At 31.4% G+C, this 20,025-nt stretch overlaps 3 protein-coding genes across 4 annotated transcripts; 1 reads left to right on the top strand and 2 right to left on the bottom strand.

Moving 5' to 3' along the window:
- Window positions 1–206: 206 nt before the first annotated feature.
- On the bottom strand, window positions 207–2,725 carry LOC115884683. The gene is made up of 3 exons (XM_030903332.1): window positions 2,557–2,725; window positions 2,329–2,499; window positions 207–542 (listed from the first exon to the last, which is right to left on the bottom strand). The coding sequence occupies exons 1-3, from the start codon at window positions 2,612–2,614 to the stop codon at window positions 274–276; spliced, it is 498 nt and encodes a 165-aa protein (XP_030759192.1). The 5' UTR covers window positions 2,615–2,725; the 3' UTR covers window positions 207–273.
- A 538-nt stretch (window positions 2,726–3,263) lies between these two features.
- On the bottom strand, window positions 3,264–10,112 carry LOC115884685 (prostate stem cell antigen-like). 2 transcript variants are annotated; one of them, XM_030903335.1, is made up of 3 exons: window positions 9,994–10,112; window positions 5,080–5,208; window positions 3,264–4,416 (listed from the first exon to the last, which is right to left on the bottom strand). In XM_030903335.1, exons 1-3 carry the CDS (start codon window positions 10,046–10,048, stop codon window positions 4,199–4,201), a joined length of 402 nt encoding a protein of 133 aa, XP_030759195.1. In that variant the 5' UTR covers window positions 10,049–10,112; the 3' UTR covers window positions 3,264–4,198. The 2 variants fall into 2 exon arrangements, with proteins under 2 accessions (XP_030759195.1, XP_030759194.1); XM_030903334.1 differs by lacking the exon at window positions 9,994–10,112 and adding an exon at window positions 6,561–6,745.
- A 2,794-nt stretch (window positions 10,113–12,906) lies between these two features.
- LOC115884686 lies at window positions 12,907–15,128 on the top strand. Its single transcript, XM_030903336.1, has 3 exons — window positions 12,907–13,054; window positions 13,166–13,315; window positions 14,796–15,128. Exons 1-3 carry the CDS (start codon window positions 13,000–13,002, stop codon window positions 14,969–14,971), a joined length of 381 nt encoding a protein of 126 aa, XP_030759196.1. The 5' UTR covers window positions 12,907–12,999; the 3' UTR covers window positions 14,972–15,128.
- Window positions 15,129–20,025: the final 4,897 nt, after the last annotated feature.

Below are 20,025 nucleotides of genomic sequence, written 5' to 3'. Positions count from 1 at the left end.
GAGCTAGTGCAAAATAATTAGTCATATTCAACCATTTCCAATTATGAAGAAGATAAAGAAAAGTAAAGAAAATTCATTCATTTTAATACATAAATTTCACAGGTTAGTTTTTTTTGGCTCACCCTGCTCTGTATAATAATATTCTGCCATGGAATAGATTATGTGACCATAAAGACATACATTCTCTAATGGAAATAAGACAAATATTCAATATCATACAAAGTGGTTTATTTAAAAAAAAATAAGAAAGTATTACTCATTACAATATGCTCTTTAAGCTGCACGCAAAAATATTAAACATAGTACTAATGGAAAAAGAACATACTGCAAGCTGGCTGCATTATTTGCAATACCATTTAGATCAAAAATTTGTCTGTTGCACAAAGAATTCGTGCATGTATTACAAGAAACTAAGGTAATATTTAGGTACCCGAAAGATAGGAATCTCATTACCATTAAGCCCTTTTCGAAATGAATACAGTAGTTCACTTTAGGCTTAGCTTCCATGCAGTCTCTGAAAATTCCTGTTTGAGAGGCATTACCTGAAATCAGAAAATCACTTTTTTTTGATTCTGTTAAAACTGTTAAACTGTTAAAATTGCCTTATATCTATCAAAAATAGTAGATAAAATAGTACTTTAACCGCAAAGGTAGATTAAATGATACTTTAACAACGAGGATAGGTTAAAAACTTTATTTCTTCACGCACGTTTTTTAATTGCTTCCATTTTTGAAAATTTTTGTATTCCTTTTCATAAGTTATTCGGGATTTAAATGGAAGTAGTTTGGATATGGCTTTGTCGCTTCAGCCTGAGTATCTGTTGGTAATATACTTATTTCGTTTTGAGCCATTTCAGGCTCCAATTCAATCTGCAATCGACACGAAAGAGAATTAAAAAATATTGACTCAAAACTGACAACTAAAGAGACAGCTTTATTTATTTGTCAAATTACATAGAAACCAACGCCAACCCAGCACAATATTTTTTTCTACTGGTAACAAATTCCTTGAAATAATAATTTCTGAATATTTTTTAAAACGTAAAATATTGTTTTATGCACTGTTTTATACAATAACATTTTATCGCCTTGTATAAAAAAAAGATATTTTTAAAGTTGGTTTGCAAAATACACTATAGTCAGATCAAAGAAAAATCAGCGTCACAGTGGTAATTTTTGACTCTAATTCTTCATTTAAGTTCTTTCACTTCCTTCCAATTAAACGATAAGAGAAATCATTGTTTTTTATGGTTTACTGCAAATTTTATATGTGTAAGTAATACGAATTTTTTTCAGAGAGAGTTACATATATTGTTCTTTATTAAAATGGATTCATACTAGTATTTTTAAAACGCTTGAAAGAAAAACAAATAAACAGTATGCCAACTGAGTGTCTTTACGATAGACCTGTTCCGTGTTGAGATTTGAACACCGGTGTTAGGTGTTGATGACCACCGGTGTTTTAGTCGGTGTACCGGTGTCAACACCGACACCGGTATTTATCTCAACACCGGTGTTCATTTCAACACCGGTGTTTATCTCTACACCGGTGTTCATGTACAACACCGGTGTTTATCGTGACACCGGTGTCGGTGTCGATCGTCGATGTCGATGGTGCCGTTTTTTTTTTAATGTAATATTTTTAGCTTATTTTACAGCTACGAATTTTTGTTTATGTTTTGTTTTCTATTTGTTTTTGATTAAACAATTTTTTACTTTATAGTTGTTTATCTGACGCTTCTACTCTATTTTAGTGATTAGTCTGACAGAAAAATTATATTTAAATTTGAAAGCTTTAAATTAAAGTCGGGGGGTGCGCTTTAATAAACTATAAAAATAAGCACCGATACGACATTATTATTATCAGGTTTATTTTGAACTTATTAATTATCATTATTTCTTCTTTAACCCGTTTACAAAACACCGGTGTCAATATCAAAACCGGTGTCGTAGTCAAAACCGGTATCAAGATGAACACCGGTGTCCAGACCAACACCGGTGTCGAGATGAACACCGGTATCGAAATGAACACCGGTGTCGGTGTCGACATCGGAACACCGAATAGTCTATATTTGGCCACCGGTGTCAGCCCAACACCGGTGTTAAAACGGTGTTCCGATGTTTGGAACAGGCCTACTTTACGAGAGGAAAAACCGAGCAAAAACTTTTTTTATTTTTAAAGTTTTTCCTCTTGTAAATGTAATCCGGGGATATAATAATTTCTTGAGAAATCTATTTAAAAAAGTATTTGCCAGTATATTAACAATTAATTTTTTTATAAATTTAACCAACACATTTGCAACCATAAATGCAACACTACCTACTTACCGTATTTAATGCTAGCAGAGATACAAATGTACGTAGCGTTATCACTTGGTGGACCATATTGCTCATTACAATTAATTATTGTGTTTTGTGATGAACTTTCGACAGGATCGAAGCATTTGTTACTTTCATGGTCTGGATGACAATAATAACATTCTGTCGCCTGAGAAAGAGCTAAAACACAATTTTAAGTATTCTATTCAACAGTTATCAATAGTCAAATCATCTTACTTGAATGAATGCAAATCAGTGTTATAACAAGAACAGAGCACAAGATTTTTGAATCCATTATAGCACTACCTATGTGATTTTGAATACCTAACTGTTCTTAAACTTACTGAGGAATATTTGTATAATCTAGAGGATTCATTATTTATGTATGCCTTTCCTTTTCGATTAATCATACATGCACTCTTTATTTATATATTGATAAAGAGACCTTCTAATCTAATGGAAAAGGTACTTTTTTAAGGAAAATTGACAGTCTGATTATTTGCGATACAGCAAATAATGACTTGGAACATGCGACAGAGGAAATTTTCAATCGGAAAATAAGAATATCGATACCTTACTTTGAAATACTCAAAACCTGTTTTTACAGGAGAAACAAAAACCTTTTTTAAGTTCGGTTAGGTTGTTTATAATATTAAAATTTATAGATATAGATTCAAAGTTATTTATATAGTATTAATAGAACGAAAATGTCTCAAAAAAGCTACTTTTAATAAAAATAATACAGCAAATTGAGTTATGTTAAATAAATCCAAGGCTTTTATACTTACAAATACAATACAAATTTTGAAAGATCTTACTAAATAAAAAAAAAACTATACTAAAATAAAATGCCATCTAAAAATTATTTATAAAAATTAAATTATTATTTTTGCAAAAATATTTCTTTACTATATTTATTTATATAAAATAATAACAAAAATTCTGTATTATATATATTCTTAAAATGTAATTTGACAAATCGTGTTCTATCCTATACACATTTTTCTATATTGGTTTAATCTAGCTTAAAAATATTGTTAATTAAAAATAAAATCATATTCAGATAACTAATTTAATATTAAGAAACATGTAAAGATTTCACCAAAATTCTTCTGTGTTCAAAACAACAATTCTATTCTAATTATTATTTCCATTTTTAACTTCAGGATTATTGCTAGGATACGAAATACGTAAACAAACCTATAACACGCCTGGACATTACATATAATACATATACTACTGTACGATATTTCAAAGAATTAATAAACAAACTTCTAGTAACACAGTACAAATTATTGGGCATATAAAACAACAACCAAAAGCTATTACATTTTGTATAAAAAGTTCACAACCAAAAATACTAAATTACTGATGAATAAGTAAACAATAAAATACTCTATGCATCAAGGGTGTCGATATACGATAATGCCCATCGTACGTTAGTATACTATAATGCCCCACCGGGCATTATGGACATAGGTACTACCGCCTTAAGTACATAAGTGTATCTATTATAAAACAAAATTTGTCAGAATCTGTATTGCATAAATGTTGAAATAAATTCTTTGGTATTAAAAAATAGTAAAAGGAGGAAAAATAAATGTTGCTCATCACACAGTCATCAAAACACTTTTTAATATTGACATTTTATATTGAAACTTATTCAAAAATACTAAAATACTGATAACCTAAATCTTGTATGCATCACGCGTGTTAGTATACGATAATGCCCATCGTGTGTTAGCCAGTATACGATAATGCCCAGCAGGGCATTATGAGCATACTAACGTAATCTATTAATAATCTATTATTAGACAAAATTTTACAGAATCTGCATTGTACGAATTTTGAAATAAATACTTCAGTAACAAAAAAATAATTAAAAATAGTTATAAATAAATGTTGCTATTGGAACGAATACTAGAAGCATTGCGCTGTATGTGACTGGATGTGCGGCATTGCACAGGTCACTCGAACTGCACGTTGTGCACAGTTTGACAGTCCGGTTTACGCCAATGACATGTGAACTATCGGCGTTGACCACGTCACAAACGTTAGGCTCGAAACATCCCCTGTTGACCATGTATTGGGTCGAACCTATAAAAATAAATAAAAATTATGCAGATTTTATACTTTTTGATATTACATATAACATTCATGGGAAATGATTTCAAGTGACTTGAGCAGTTGACTTGACTTGTATAAACGCTCCTTTAAAGATACAGTTGCAAGATTGGGGATAGGTTAGGGGACAGGTCCTCACAATAGGAATTGTGAAAAATAGGAATAGAGACAAAGAAACATATCCTCTATTATAGATACGGGACAACACCGGTATCAGGTCTAAGGAGATTAGGAGAGACCAAGTTAAAGAGGTGGAGAAAATGGAGACAGATCCTCCAGCCTCCACCTCACGGGTTCCTCAGCCGGAGACAAGCTCCTCGACTGTGAAGGGCCGCACGGAGGGCCAAACTCCAACAGCGGAAGGGTGTGTACCCTCGGAGGAAGAACTGTTGTTAGAGGAGGATGGTAGATACCCTGTCCCCTCTACAACAGGGGTATGATGGGTTATAGACTGTGTGATGACTCAAGGAAGGGGGACACAATAGATCTTACTCATTCTATATTCTACAAGATTGGGGATACAAACATCACAAAAATAATAGAGCAACAGCGATATTGGCGAGAGGTCGATGTATCGTTTTCATCTTTATATGCAAGGTATACATAAAAATATATATCTATATCGTATCTACTTACTTTCAACTATATAAGAAGCACAGACAAAACCAGTTGTGCAATTTTGTTGATACGCTGAAGTAAGGACATTGAGTTCACAATCAGAATTGTTGGTATCTCCTCTGCATTGATAACAAAACAGTGCTGATGCTGTAACAAAAATACATACATATAAGAATTAGATTGTTGTAGTATTCGTAAGATAATAATAAGGTCTTATTTTACACACATATTAAATTATTAGGATATAATAAAAGTAATCTGTGAAAGCTTTAAGTACAAAAAACCTAACCCCCTCCTCACACCCCAAGTTTTACTTTATTTGATAGAAAATATCATTCTGAATAGAATGACATATTATATATGTCAACTTTTGACATTTTTGCTACGGAAAGGAAATATATATTATATTTCAGAAATCTGCCTAAAGGCGCGTTCTCACGAGTCAAGTTTAGTTGAACAACTTTAGTTGATCAACAAAAATTGAATAAAAACTATAGTGAGAACTACTGTTACAATGGACTTGATCAACTTTTTAATTGTTCAACAAAAGTTTGATCCATTCAAACTTTTGTCGTTCAAGTCCCGAATTGCTTTCAAGTTGAAACAAGTCTTGAAACGTGTGAACTAGGCAGTCAATCAACTGACCACGGTTTTGGTAGTTTTTGCCAAGAAATATTATTGAAAATAAAAAAATAGTGTTAACAATGAGTGTTAAATGGTCAGAAAATGTGATTATGAAGTTTTTTGAACTATATCAAAGACACGAGTGCCTCTGGAACTATCGCATCAGTGACTATTAAAACAAAGATGCAAGAGAAAACGCTTTGCGTTGTATCGACGCCATTTTTAAACTGAACCGGGACTACCAATTTCTGCTGCACATGTGAACTTTACTTGATCAAGTTTTTATTCAATTTTTGTTGATCAACTAAAGTTGTTCAACTAAATTTGACTCGTGATAACGCGCCTTAGGACTTAGCCCGATCCTGTCATGTTAAGCCACACCTAAAATTCCAAACACACGTGCTTTGATTAAGGTTTGATTAAAGTTTGCAGAGCTTCAGAATTTGCCATAAAATAGCGAGCAATTTGTTAAAAAAACATATAAATTATATATCAGTGTAATCACAAAAATTCAATCTATTTCCGTATTGTAACAGAATTTTAAATTATGTCTTTACTTTCGAGAATATTTTGTTGATGTTTCACCATCAAAATCTTAAAAATAAAGAAGTTGTCTAAAAATGTGCTACAATACGGATATAGTATAATACTTTATCTTTAATTTCCTTCTTCATTTGTGTAAAAATACCTAGCCAGTTATAAATAAAACGGTAAATAATGTCGAACGCTTATTTTGCTATTTTTTCGAACTAATGAAATCGATTCTTAATATAAATTTACATTACTGATCGAAAATAAAAACATTCTTACATTCTAAAGATAGCTTATTATTACAGAATTATTCTTCTACTTACTAACAACTAAAAACAACTTACTTGGATGTATGCAAATAAAAAGTGTTAGGACCAAAACTGAACACAATATTTTTGGATCCATTGTCACTGTATGATGGTAATTATTTTAACCTTTAGTTGAGTAATATTATTCTATTCTAGGTGTTTAATTGTATGTGTGTGTTTTCGATGACTAGCTCTCTTATCTGTCTGTAGACATAATGATAAAAGCTCAAGTTCATCCTCATGTATTGAAAATAATATTTTTAAGAAAAATCGATTTTTTAGATAAATAAAACAAGTACAAGTGTATAGCTCTTATTTCGAGGAAAAACAAGTTAAAATCTTACTGCTATATAGGGTAATTCTGGCTAAGTTTGTATTAGCACAGATTAGGTATCCTATAAGTATACAGATAAAAATCTTGTCCCTAATTCGTGGTACGAAAATTGTTTTTTATGACGATGTGCAAACGAGTAAAATTTCCTGTGCGCAAAAATAAACTCGCGTAAAATAACAATAAACAGCGTAACAGAGATATATGGCTAAACCGAATAGCGTGCATGGACGTTAATAAGGCCAGGTGTTATTTCCTTTACGTGAGGTGGTATTAACTCTCTTCATTTATAGTTATCGGATCGGAAAGAATCCTAGTTATATATATACCTATTCTGTTCGCGTCCGCTATTTAAACTTAAACTAACTTTGAATTTAAAACTTTGAAATTGTTTTGTTTACTAGGTATTTTAAAACTAAAGGGCTAAAGTGCTTATTTCCAGTGCTTTATTGTTCAACGTCTTCCAGTGGGTTTAGGGCAACAAGCAACAAATTCTCTTAGAAGGGCTAAGTCGTCATCTGCTGTAAACCTAAGCCTCTTTATAGGTTCTTTAATATTGGAAGAGGTGGAATCCATATTTTGGGCCATATTTATTTAATTAAAACTAATCCCAGCTACTTAAACATCAAATTATCTAATAAAACTAAAGCAATAATTCAAAACAATTCACATAACCTAAAATAAAAGATCTCGCCGGCCGGCCCCGGTTGTCAAATACCCGCACATGCCCATTTAAGCAATTTTTAAGCGTTATTTAGAAATAGCGCTTGGTGTAATTGATCCGCAAATTACGTCAGGCGGTAACGTTATTAGCGGGTGTTGCGTTAAAAATTGACTCGCGCATATCGTAACCATGATAAGGTACGCGTAAATACTGCATGACGCTATTCGGTTTTCCGATATCTCTCTAATAACTGTGGAGGTCAGACGCTGTGCACAATTTTAGAGGCCATAAGTGGGCGTGCTATGTGCGCAAACTAGTAACCTAACTAGTGCCCGATTCCGAAAATTGGAACCACGAAAAACAATAAAGAAAAAACAAAGTTTATAATCTGTATAATCTGTGGTATTAGTTTCAGTTCTCGCTAATTTTAAACGGATACACCTATTTTTCTTGTGATAGTAAAAATAACTTTTTCTAGTTTTGTTTAGTTAATATTATTTTGTTTTGTTCAAAAAATGAGTGTTAGTTTTGATTTTTTTTACAAAATTTGTAGGTATTTAGAGAACACGGTTTGATAAGACTTTTAAATTTATTGATAGAGAAAATCATGACGTTTTATTCAAAAAAACGTCTTTATTTTTTAATATTATTATTTTTAATATTTTAAAAAACAAAAGCACTAGGCCCCCACTGACTGTGATCTACTCTAGGCCCCCCAGGATGAATTGCTAGTTACGCTAATGTTAATATATTACTTCAAAGTCTACTGGGAGGGTATAATATTATCAAAATTTAGATATACATACTTAATAATTTATAAATAAGACTGAAACACTCGGTTAGTAAATTATACAGGGTGGCCCATCGAAAACGTTCCGCAAGACATAACGGCCAGGATATTTTTTGTTCAAAAAATTCAAAAACACGTCAATTTTGTTTGTGAGAGGGACAACTTTTGCCCCAAAAATGATTGCAAAATCTTCAACCCTCTAAGCGGGGGTGTCATCCCCAACCTTGTGGCAAGTGAAAAAATGCGTAAACATAAGTAATAGAAAAAAAACAAATAATAATAAGAAAAAAAAAACAAATAAAACAACAAATAATAAGAAAAAACAGCAAATTGGTTGAAGGAATTTATCCTTATCATTTAGTCTGATAAATGTTTAAATAAACTTTTCAAATTTCAATCCTTAATATTAATTTTTTTTTTCAATCTTTAATATTAAGAGCTCAAAACTTTACCAGATTTTTTTTTCATCATCCTGAACGATATTCTAACGGTAACTTTTTTTTGGTGCACCCTTCTGTATACAGAACCAACAATTTTGTTATCAGTAGATTTGTCATAAAATTACCCGTCTATAATTACTCGTAATTATAGATAATACATAAATGAAACATGCCAATAAAATATTAAAATGATTATTCTATAAAAGTAAGATATTTATTAAGAGTCTATTACGCTGTGCTTTCGTGTCGCTTTTAAGGGGTCGGGTAAAACGGGTGTGTGGCCGAAGGAAATATATATATTATATTTCAGAAATCTGCCCTAAAGCTTAGCCCGATCATGTCGTGTTAAGCCACGCCCAAAATTCAAAACCCACGTGCTTTGATTAAGGCTTGATTAAAGTTTGCAGAGCTTCAAATAAACTTTTCAAATTTCAATCCTTCATATTTTCTCAATGACTCGACCGATTTTCAAAAACGAAGCGGGGAAATATAGAGAATAGAAAGCTCTTTTCATTGCTGTTTTTTTCCCCTTCCCATTTGAAAAAAGTTGGGGGATGACACCCCCGCTTATAGAGTTGAAGATTTTGCAATCATTTTTGGGGCAAAAGTTGTCCCCCTCACAAACAAAATTGTCATGTTTTTGGATTTTCTGAAAAATAAAATAACCCTGGCCGTTATGCCTTGCGGAACGTTTTCGATGGGCCACCCTGTAAAAAGCTAATTTTATAAAAATACAACCTGCACTACAGTGTGAGTCTTAAATAAGTGGAAATATTTTTAGGGCTAGTATATTTCGATCTCAGAAACACGTCTATGAGGTTGTTTTCGCGAAAAAATAAAACAACATTCGTAATTTTTTGAAAAATTGAATTATTCATTAAAATGAATTATGGATTTTCTTAAAATTATTATTTAAAGAACCTTATATCATGAAAATATGGCAACATAGGTAGTAGATTAAATTTACAAGAAAGAAAACTCAGAAAAGATCCAGTGGTTCTCAAAATTTAAGCAAAAAAATTAAGAAATTATTTTTTTAATCTTCAAAAGAGAAAATATGTATATCTACCATCTATGGAAATATTTGCACTTATTTAAGACTCACCCTGTATAATTATTGATAATTATTAACATTGAAAAAAAAGGCATAGATTTAGAATAAATTCTACGAACTTGTCTATAATATTTTTTTAGAATAACAACAAGTTGGAGTGGGTTCAAGTTATAACAAAATGATGTCTTACCATAACTGCATAATGTTACTGCCAAAAAGCACAAAAACACAAACTTATACGACATAGTGTGGCATGTAATGCGGCTTGGCTCACCGATCAATGAGTAACGTCTATTACTTCCTTACAAATTTTAACATTAACTTTTAAACTATCAAAAAATAAACAAAAGTGACTACATACGTTTTTTCTAGAAACGTTATTTGTTAAAAATTCCAACAAAGCAAGTTTATCTCCATTAATAATTTGTTAAATATTGTTGCATAGAAAACAAACGAAAAATACCACTTTTTCATAATTTTTTTTTATTAGTTTTTAAAATAAACTGAAAGCAAGTAAGTTATTTAATGAAAATCTGGTGATGTAGAATCATAGGATAGCATTTTTTTGGTGCCAAACAAAGGATATGGCACCAGGGATAATTTTGGCGATTTTTAATAGTTCGTTGTGTGTAGTAAATTTTGTATAAACTTTATTACAATGGTGATTTGTTCAGATATCATGTGTGAAAGCCACATAGAGAGGAAATAGCCAGGAATTACTTTTCTAGGTAAATAAACAAACAATAAATTTTCTGCACTCCACCTTTTTAGCTTTTGGGTTGTTGTATATAAGTATGAAATTTTATATTTTTGAGCCATTATTTCGTGATAAAAATATGATATTTTATGTTTTTGAGTCATTATTTCGTGATAAAATATGATATTTTTTGTTTTTGAGCCATTATGTCGTGATAAAACATGATATTTTATGTTTTTGAATTATTATTTCGTGATAAAATATGATATTTTATGTTTCTGAGCCACTATTTCGTGATAAAATATGATATTTTATGTTTTTGAGCCATTATTTCGTAATAAAATATGATACTTTATGATTTTGAGCCATTATTTCGTGATAAAATATGATATTTTTTGTTTTTGAGCCATTTTTTGCGATAAAATATGATATTTTATATTTTTGAGCCATTATTTCGTAATAAAATATGATATTTTATGTTTCTGAGCCACTATTTCGTGATAAAATATGATATTTTATGTTTTTGAGCCATTATTTCGTGACAAAATATGATATTTTATGTTTTTGAGCCATTATTTCGTGATAAAATATGATATTTTATGTTTCTGAGCCACTATTTCGTGATAAAATATGATATTTTATGTTTTTGAGCCATTATTTCGTGATAAAATATGATATTTTATGTTTTTGAGCCACTATTTCGTGATAAAATATGATATTTTTTGTTTTTGAGCCATTATTTTATGATAAAATATGATATTTTATATTTTTGAGCCATTATTTCGTAATAAAATATGACATTTTATGTTTCTATGCCACTATTTTGTGATAAAATATGATATTTTATGTTTTGAGCCATTATTTCGTGATAAAATATGATATTTTATGTTTTTGAGCCATTATTTCGTGATAAAATATGATATTTTTTGTTTTTGAGCCATTATTTTGTGATAAAATATGATATTTTATATTTTTGAGCCATTATTTCATAATAAAATATGATATTTTATGTTTTCGAGCCATCATTTCGTGATAAAAAGTGATATTTTATGTTTTTGAGCCATTATTTCGTGATTAAATATGATGATATTTTATGTTTTTGAGCCATTATTTTGTAATAAAATATGATCTTTTATGTTTTTGAACCATTATTTCGTGACAAAATATAAAAAATTGTAGAAGTTATCATATACGATTTGAAGTTGAACTTTAACGTAGAATATCTTTCAAACGAGTCGATTAAATGAAAATTCATATCAGACCTTTTTTGAAGACCGTTCAATTTCCCACAAGAATATGTATTGATTTTTACAAACCGCTGTTTTGTTAGAACGCAAGTAAATTCTAAAAAAGAAAAAATTCTTTCCCCGTGTTATTTAAATGGGAAATAAAAAATCACGATGAGGGCACCTCTTAATATTAATATTAAGAGCTCAAAACTTTACCCGACTTTTTTTCATCATCCTGAACGATATTTTCACGGTAACTTTTTTTTGGTGCACCCTTCTGTATACAGAACAAACAATTTTTTTATCAGTAGATTTGTCATAAAATTACCCGTCTATAATTACTCGTAATTATAGATAATACATAAATGAAACATGCCAATAAAATATTATGATTATTCTATAAAAGTAACATATTTATTAAGAGTCTATTACGCTGTGCTTTCGTGTCGCTTTTAAGGGGTCGGGTAAAACAAGTGTGTGGCCGAAGGAGATATATATTATATTTCAGAAATCTGCCCTGAGGCTTAGCCCGATCATGTCGTGTTAAGCCATACCCAAAATTCCAAACACACGTGCTTTGATTAAGGCTTGATTAAAGTTTGCAGAGCTTCAGCATTTGCCATAAAATAGCAAGCAATTTGCCACAAAACTATATAAATTATATATCACTGTAATCACAAAACTTCAATCTATTTCCGTATTGTAACGGAAGTTTTAATTATGTCTTTGTTTTCGAGAAAATTTAATCCAAACATAAAGAATATTTTGTTGATGTTTGAACATCAAAATCTTAAAAATAAAGAAGTTGTCTAAAAATGTGCTACAATACGGATATAGTATAATCCTTTATATTTAATTTCCTTCTTCATTTGTGTAAAAATACCTAGCCAGTTGTACATAAAACGTTAAATGCCGAACGTTTATTTTGATATTTTTTCGAACTAATGAAATGGACTCTATAAAATGGAATATGGATATACCAAGATATTTTTGTTAACAGGAAATGTAAGACATATTCATTCCAAGAAAGAAATTGGTATACAAACGTGTTTTCCCGAACACTGGTATTGCATTATCAGATATAAATAAATATTTGTCTAGCAAATGTTTTTAAACGAAATCAGTGAAATCAAACGAACTAATAATTTTTTTTAAAATAATCTAATCAATTTCGACAATTTCTTTCAAGTGGGTGGCTTAATTGTTTATAACTGTAAGTTTAAGAAAAAAATACACCAATATTTTTAATAGCTTGTACAAAATCAGAACAATGAAAAAAATGGGAGTCTTGTATTCGTTTGCAATTGTTTACCTATTTGTTGCAGGTAAATTTTCAAAAAAATTAACATCTTTTATTTTTACGCTATTTTGAGGTTTATTACGTTTGAATATGGTATTTACTAAAGGTGTCTTATATTTTTTATATTGTTTTGAAGGTACCCAAGCCCTAACTTGTTACTTTTGCGAAGATCATGATTCAATAAATTGTCCTAAGGACCTGTCTGATGCGGCTGTTCTAAAATCACAAACCTGTGGAGGAACTTTGTCACATTCATGTGCCAAATATTATATTGACTTATTGAACGGTAAGAATTAATAGATTTTATTTTAAACATTACATTTTATTAAACAATAAACTATACAACAATTTCTGTTCTATAACCAATGCCTATTAATACAATACATATACAAAAAAAACAGTGTCAGCTATGGTTGTAAAACGAGGATCATGTGAGCCAATATACCAATAACGTCACGTGATTAAGCTTAACTACCGCTTTTCCGTTTACAATATTCTAGTAAAGAGTTTTTTACGGCTATTAAGCTATCTTGTACCACTTCGCAATTCGCATAAAAGAGGTTCTAAAACAAACAATGTTCGACTGCAAGGTCTGCTAGTAAACATTTTGAATCTTAAAGTATTACAAAATTATTTATTTAAAACAAAAACTCGTAATACAAAACTAAAGTGTCAAAACGATTGACAATATCAGGAAATAAATAAATAAATCCGGCAACTCTTAGACAAGGAAAGAGAGGGGACAGCCAACACGCATATTCATCAGGGAAAAATTTTTGAGGCCAAAATTTGATCGATGGCCATACTTTGGTGACAAGGTTTCGAGGTGACACCAAGCGAATTTTTATGCTTTTTGTGAATACTGTTTTGTTTTAAATTTATAAACTGTGTTGTTTAGTATGGTGAAATGTTCAGCGTATGGCTGCAAAGGCCGAAGCGAGAAAAAAGTGGCTGGAATTACATTTTACAGGTAAAAATCAACATACAAATTTTGTTATGTGGTCATAAAATGTACATTTTTTTCATTACAGCAGTAAAAATATGTAAAATGCTTTTAATATGTCTTGTACCACATCCTAACAAAACTATTTTTAATAATTCCAAGTAGTATTTTCAATATCCTGTATTATAATTAATGTTTGAAACTATAAATAATGCTACTCAGCATGGATTTCTCCAGTGGCGTAGGGAATTTCTCCAGTAGCGTAGTAGCATTATTTATAGTTTCAAACATTAATTATAATACAGGATATTGAAAATACTACTTGGAATTATTAAAAATAGTTTGGTTTGGATATGGTACAAGACATATTAAAAGCATTTTACATATTTTTACTGCTATATAATGAAAAAATGTACATTTTATGACCACCTAACAAAAGTTGTGTATCGATTTTTACCTGTGAAATGTAATTCCAGCCACTTTTTTCTCGCTTCGGCCTTTGCAGCCGTACGCTGAACATCTCACCATACTGAATTTACAGGAAATACAGTTTATAAATTTAAAACAAAACAATTGTCACAAAAAACAAAATTCTCTCGGTGTCACGTCGAAATCTTGTCACCAAAGTATGGCCGCCGATCGAATTTTGGCCTCACAAACCGATCACAGAAGAATATGCGTGTTACCCGTCCCCTCTCTTTCCTTGTCTACGTAGTGAGCACGGCGCGGCGCCGAGTTCATGGTTGGCAACAATGATTTTAAAAATCGCGCCCTCAAGAGAGAAATACACTATCTTTTATACATATTTATTTATTTCTTTTAGGCGAATCCATTGTGTACAGATCATGTGCTCCAGAGTATATTGGAGGAACAGCAGCTGACTCAAACAATCTGACATTTTGTGAATACAATATGCAACTACTCCAGCCCTTGATAATCGAAGGCCTCGTAGCTGGTTTTAAGTGTTCCACCTGTAACAGTTTTGAGTGTAACACGTAACTTTGTTGATAGTCTGATAAGATACAAAAAATTTGTTTTAAATAATTAATAAAAGATACTATATTTTTTAAGCTTTGTAAGTTATTAAGTTGCAAATAATATAATAATAAATTGTATTGGGATTCTACATTTTTTAGTAAACTTGGAGATAAGAGCCTAATATAGTTTATTATCCAGGAACATAATTAAAGGTGTGGTCTGTCATTTTATTTCAAAAGCAGATTGTTTTTTCTGTAATTTTTTGAATGTCGTCTTGCCAAACTCGTATATGCACCCGTTGTTCACAATAGAATAATGTTACGAATTTTGTGGGTCCACTATAGTCTGTCCAACGAGAAGATCCTTGACAGTGATAGATGTGTCTGTCATTTTAATTTCAAAGTAGTTTATTTTATTTTACAAAGAAATAAGTTGGTACAACTGGAACGCATAGCAGGAAATATTTAAAATTTGATTGACAAGATGACAAGTGATTACTTCAAAATATTATGAAAAACTGTATAAAATTGAAAAATGTAATCGAGTTATTTTATTTAATAAAACGGTATGTGTTAATACAAAACAAACAAGAACAAGACACTACATACCAAAAAAATATAAAAAGAACTATTATTTACTTTCAAGCTTTATGAAACTACCCGCATTTATGATTATATTTATCAATATAACTTATGTACATATACAAATTTGTAATATTCCACAGGAATAAATAAAACAACATAGGTAAATAAAACAAACTATTTTATTAATAATAACACCTACCAAATTTTATACCTTAAAGGTTGATTAATTAACTTTAATCTTAATTTTTTTAAACCAGTACCTTTTGACATTATTTTTCTGCAGTACTAAAATCCATTATTTACCTATCGTGTGATTTCGATATTTTACAGCTACTCCAGTTTTTAGTATGTGTTTAGTTTGATCCTTCTACCATATACGAGATGCACTTATCTACGACGAAATGGTATACAAACTTTATCGATGGCAACTTCATTGGTGTATAAGACTTTCTGCCTGGGCAGCGAGTATTAAACATAAACTGTGCTCTGGGTCTACAGTTAATTTTCACTCGATTTTTCCTCCACTTGACTTCAAAAGACACAAAACACACGTAATAATACGAATCAAAATGCATCATCTTCCAAAACGCAGGGTATTTAACAAAAGTTGACACAAAATTATAACCTATAAATTGGCAAAACTTTGACAAGCGTCAAAAATGACAAAAATCTAAAAGCGAGTTCATACGCATCGGCGTCCGTTTGTCGTTCATCGTTCCGTCAAACCAATAAAATTGAAATACGATCTGTCGTTTTTTAAATAAACCAATAAAACTGGTTAAAAACAACAAGACACGACGTATGACGGATTTATATTTAAACCCATCCATAGATAACTTAAAAATGATTAGAAACTTGTTTTAGTAAAATAAATAGATTGGTATGGGACGTCATCTGCTTTTCTTCTGTCATCGTCTGTCGAAATCTTACCTGAGAAAAAAAACAGAGTATAATTTAAACTCACGATTAAATACTTAATGAATTTATTTTCTCATTATATGCACACATTTTATACTGATTACAACACACAATTAACTATTTATAAACTCCTTCGCCAAATTGACACGATTCACAACTTAAAACGGTGTATTTTCAAATTTCAAACTGCTCAACTGTCGATTGCACGCCTTTATATACCCTACTGACTGTTTCTGGAACCTTCTAAAATTATCGGTATCCTTCTGCCTCCTACCAGTAAATTCTGCCGCCTGATTCGCTTACTTTTCTACTTGGTTAAGAGATGGCGCCTCAACAACAATGGCCTCAGATAGTCCTCAACCAGCAATACACTTGTGGTTTATTCACTTCTCCGACAGATGTCGCTACATATATCTTGACAATAATTTAAATCTGTTCGTTTCTGTCAGAGTTCCAAGATCATCTAGTCATTCAGAAAACGTACTAAAGTTTTCTGGTTCTACTTTATTTTGTGTTAAAGTATTAGCCCATATTTAAAAATGTATTCGTAGTGTATAGACCCTAAATTCAGTGCGTCTTTACTGAAAAAAAAACAGAAATTTTTATTTTTAATTGTTTTTTTACTCAGTGACGATATAAGTAGATTGCATCAGAGGCTGAGAAATGTTTGCTAAACTATTTCTTAATTTTTAAAAATAGCTTTGTATAAAATACCACAGCATGAGCAACACCGAATTTTAAATATGCCAATATTTCTTTCACCGGTTTCAACTAAACATTTCCAACATAAATTTCAGCGAAAATAAAAATGAAAAACCGCACTCATCGCATTTTATAAACTTTCCTAAACGTAAACAAATCTAATGGATTAAAATGCTTTCAGTGGTGGCACTATGATCGTGTATACACAGGGTGAAAATCAATGACTAAAGAATACAAGAATATATAACACCCGAGACCAAATTGTTACCATGGCTCCAAACAGTGCCGTGGCCATATATTTTTCTTAACTTAGCTGCTTAATGAGATATTTTTGACAAATGTTTTGACTACGTCTATGGTGTAGGCGGTGGTATCATACTAATTAATTACGAAAAAAACGTATTAAAATGTTAACAAAAGGTACAAAACTAGTATCGACGATTAGCACATATCAAGTAGGTACATATAATATCAGAAAATAGTTACCAAATTCAATAAGAAAACGGTAAAAAGGTGGAATGGACTGTTTAGTTACTTATGAAACGCAAAACTTGGCTCTTTCTTATCATTGCGGCTTATCACCATTGTAATAAAGTTTATACAAAGTTCACTACACCCAACAAATTATTAAAAATCGCTAAAATTGTCGCTGTTGACGAGGTGGTGACTGGTGACTCATCCGTAGGCTCCAATATGATGGCGTCTAATGTAACAAATTCTGCTGCAGCCCGTATATGGGCGTTACATGTCCTTGTATTCTTTAGTCATTGGTAAAAATAAAGTAGAAACTAACCTTAAACTAACTAACCTACAGTACGTCTGTCCGTTCTGTAGCTACGGGGTATCCGCGAGAGGGGAAACGATATTCTCTCGATGTTTTTCGTAAAAAATTAGACGACGCGTCCCATGAATAAAAATTCGACAAATTTGCAAGTAGCCAATAAAATGAGTGGGCGGAGCGATTTGCGGTGACGACTCGTCAAGTCGACGTATAAAATATATTGCTGTTTATTTAAATGTTTTTTGTCCGCATTCCTTTCATAGACACAGATTCAGCAGACGTACTGTATATTAGGTTTGTTCTATGGAGGGCTTAAAAATAGGCTTTTAGACTCCATAGTTTGTTCTCACAGCGTGTTCCCAACATGTTTGTGACTTCTTCCAAACAGGTGTTAATGCGCAGGTCTGAAATAATGCAGTTTCTGATCGATTTCAAACTGTCTGTGCAAACAGCGAATACCCTACTCTTCTTTTTTGATCTAATAATACAACTAATTTTAACTCCTACGTAATACCGAATAAAGAAGAAAACGAACAGGGAATTAACCAAAGACATATATTAATGTTTTTGGTTTTGTTCTTTTTAATGTTTTGTAATTTTGATTCTTCGGCCTGTTTCTACAACCTAACCGTTCCTCCATCAGCTGTTCTAGGTCTGTGTCTGTATCTGAAAATTCGGACGCCTCATATTCTTCGGAAGATTCAAAATCGCTCATCTATTTTCTTTATGTTTTGAAGAAAAAAACACTAAACAAAAACAACACACGTTTTGTAGGTTAAGTTTACCAAGTAATGTGTGTGACGTTGGGTCGCAAAACTCATGCGCTGGACACTTTACTTGCAAAAGATCCGCGAACAGGTCTGACTGTCAGCTACGTCAGTTAACAATCAGAATTTTCTGTGTGAACAGCATACTGTTGGTTGGAAACCATGGTACAAAGAAAACAAGGTATGATCGATAGCGGCTCCAATTTCGTTAATTTTGCGTATACCACCTGTGACGTCATACGCCATACAAAAAAATATTCATATTGTCCAATTGCCACTAATAAAAAAAGACCTAAAATAGGGAAGAATTAGGACATAACCCCAAAAGTTATGTTAAATCATCGAGCTTGACACTTGAAAAATTATTTTCACATTTATTATGTCATCTGTTTGACAATTTGAAATTGGCGCGCAGAGCTTGCCGACCAATGGTGCCGTTTATCACCTGTGACGTAGTGACCAACCTGCGCAATATCATACCTTGTATTCTTTGTATCATGGTTGGAAACCAATCAAAAATTTCTGTGCGAACGCGTTTTACCCTGCGCATGATTATCTGTTGGAAATATGTTTCTTACAGCTGTGAGAACAAACTTATTATATCCCTAATTTTACTTTATATTTAAATAATGTCTATATTATCTTTTTTTTGTGTTTATAACTTTTCTTTTACTTTTTATTTATATATATTTTTTTATATAAAAACACTGACCGCCACTGTAAATGGTAATTAATTGAGATTCTATTTTCTATTCGGGGGTCAGGAACTGTTTTCAGTTAATCTAAATATAACCAGCCGTCTATCCAAATTATAAATCGTAGAGTAACTAAGCCACGTGATCATCTATAAGTCAGAACGAATTGTTGTAATTAAAGTTAGCGAGTTAATGAGTGTACGGAAGCCATATGTTTAATTTCCTAATGGAATATTCCGTGTAAACTGCTCTAGGATTTGATTTTAGTAAATTCCACATTTTATTTATTCCTTACTCAGATTAATAAAGAATATTTCTAGTATGGATTACTTATTTAGAGCGGTAGTGGGTCTTAGACTTATACAAAAAGCAGCTCCAAGGCCAAAATTAAGACTATATAGTGTTAGATCTACCAGGACCAAGACCGACAAGTGCAAGAGTTACGCAAGCCCAAGACCCAGCATGCAAGGCTCTTGCGATCTTGTTTTTTTCACCTTTTCATAATGTCTCCCCGTGATCTTCTTCTGATCTGAGATTACATTCTCCAGTCTTATTTTTTTTTTGTCAAAAAGTCTAGCACCTTGGACACTGAACCCTCCATATTATAGCTCTCTGACAATGGTCTGTC

This window comes from Sitophilus oryzae, unplaced genomic scaffold, assembly GCF_002938485.1.
Source record: "Sitophilus oryzae breed Bouriz unplaced genomic scaffold, Soryzae_2.0 scaffold_312_pilon_pilon, whole genome shotgun sequence".
Taxonomy (NCBI): domain Eukaryota; kingdom Metazoa; phylum Arthropoda; class Insecta; order Coleoptera; family Curculionidae; genus Sitophilus; species Sitophilus oryzae.
Note: the sequence above shows the minus strand (reverse complement) of the source record. Positions and strands in the feature narration are given on the sequence as shown.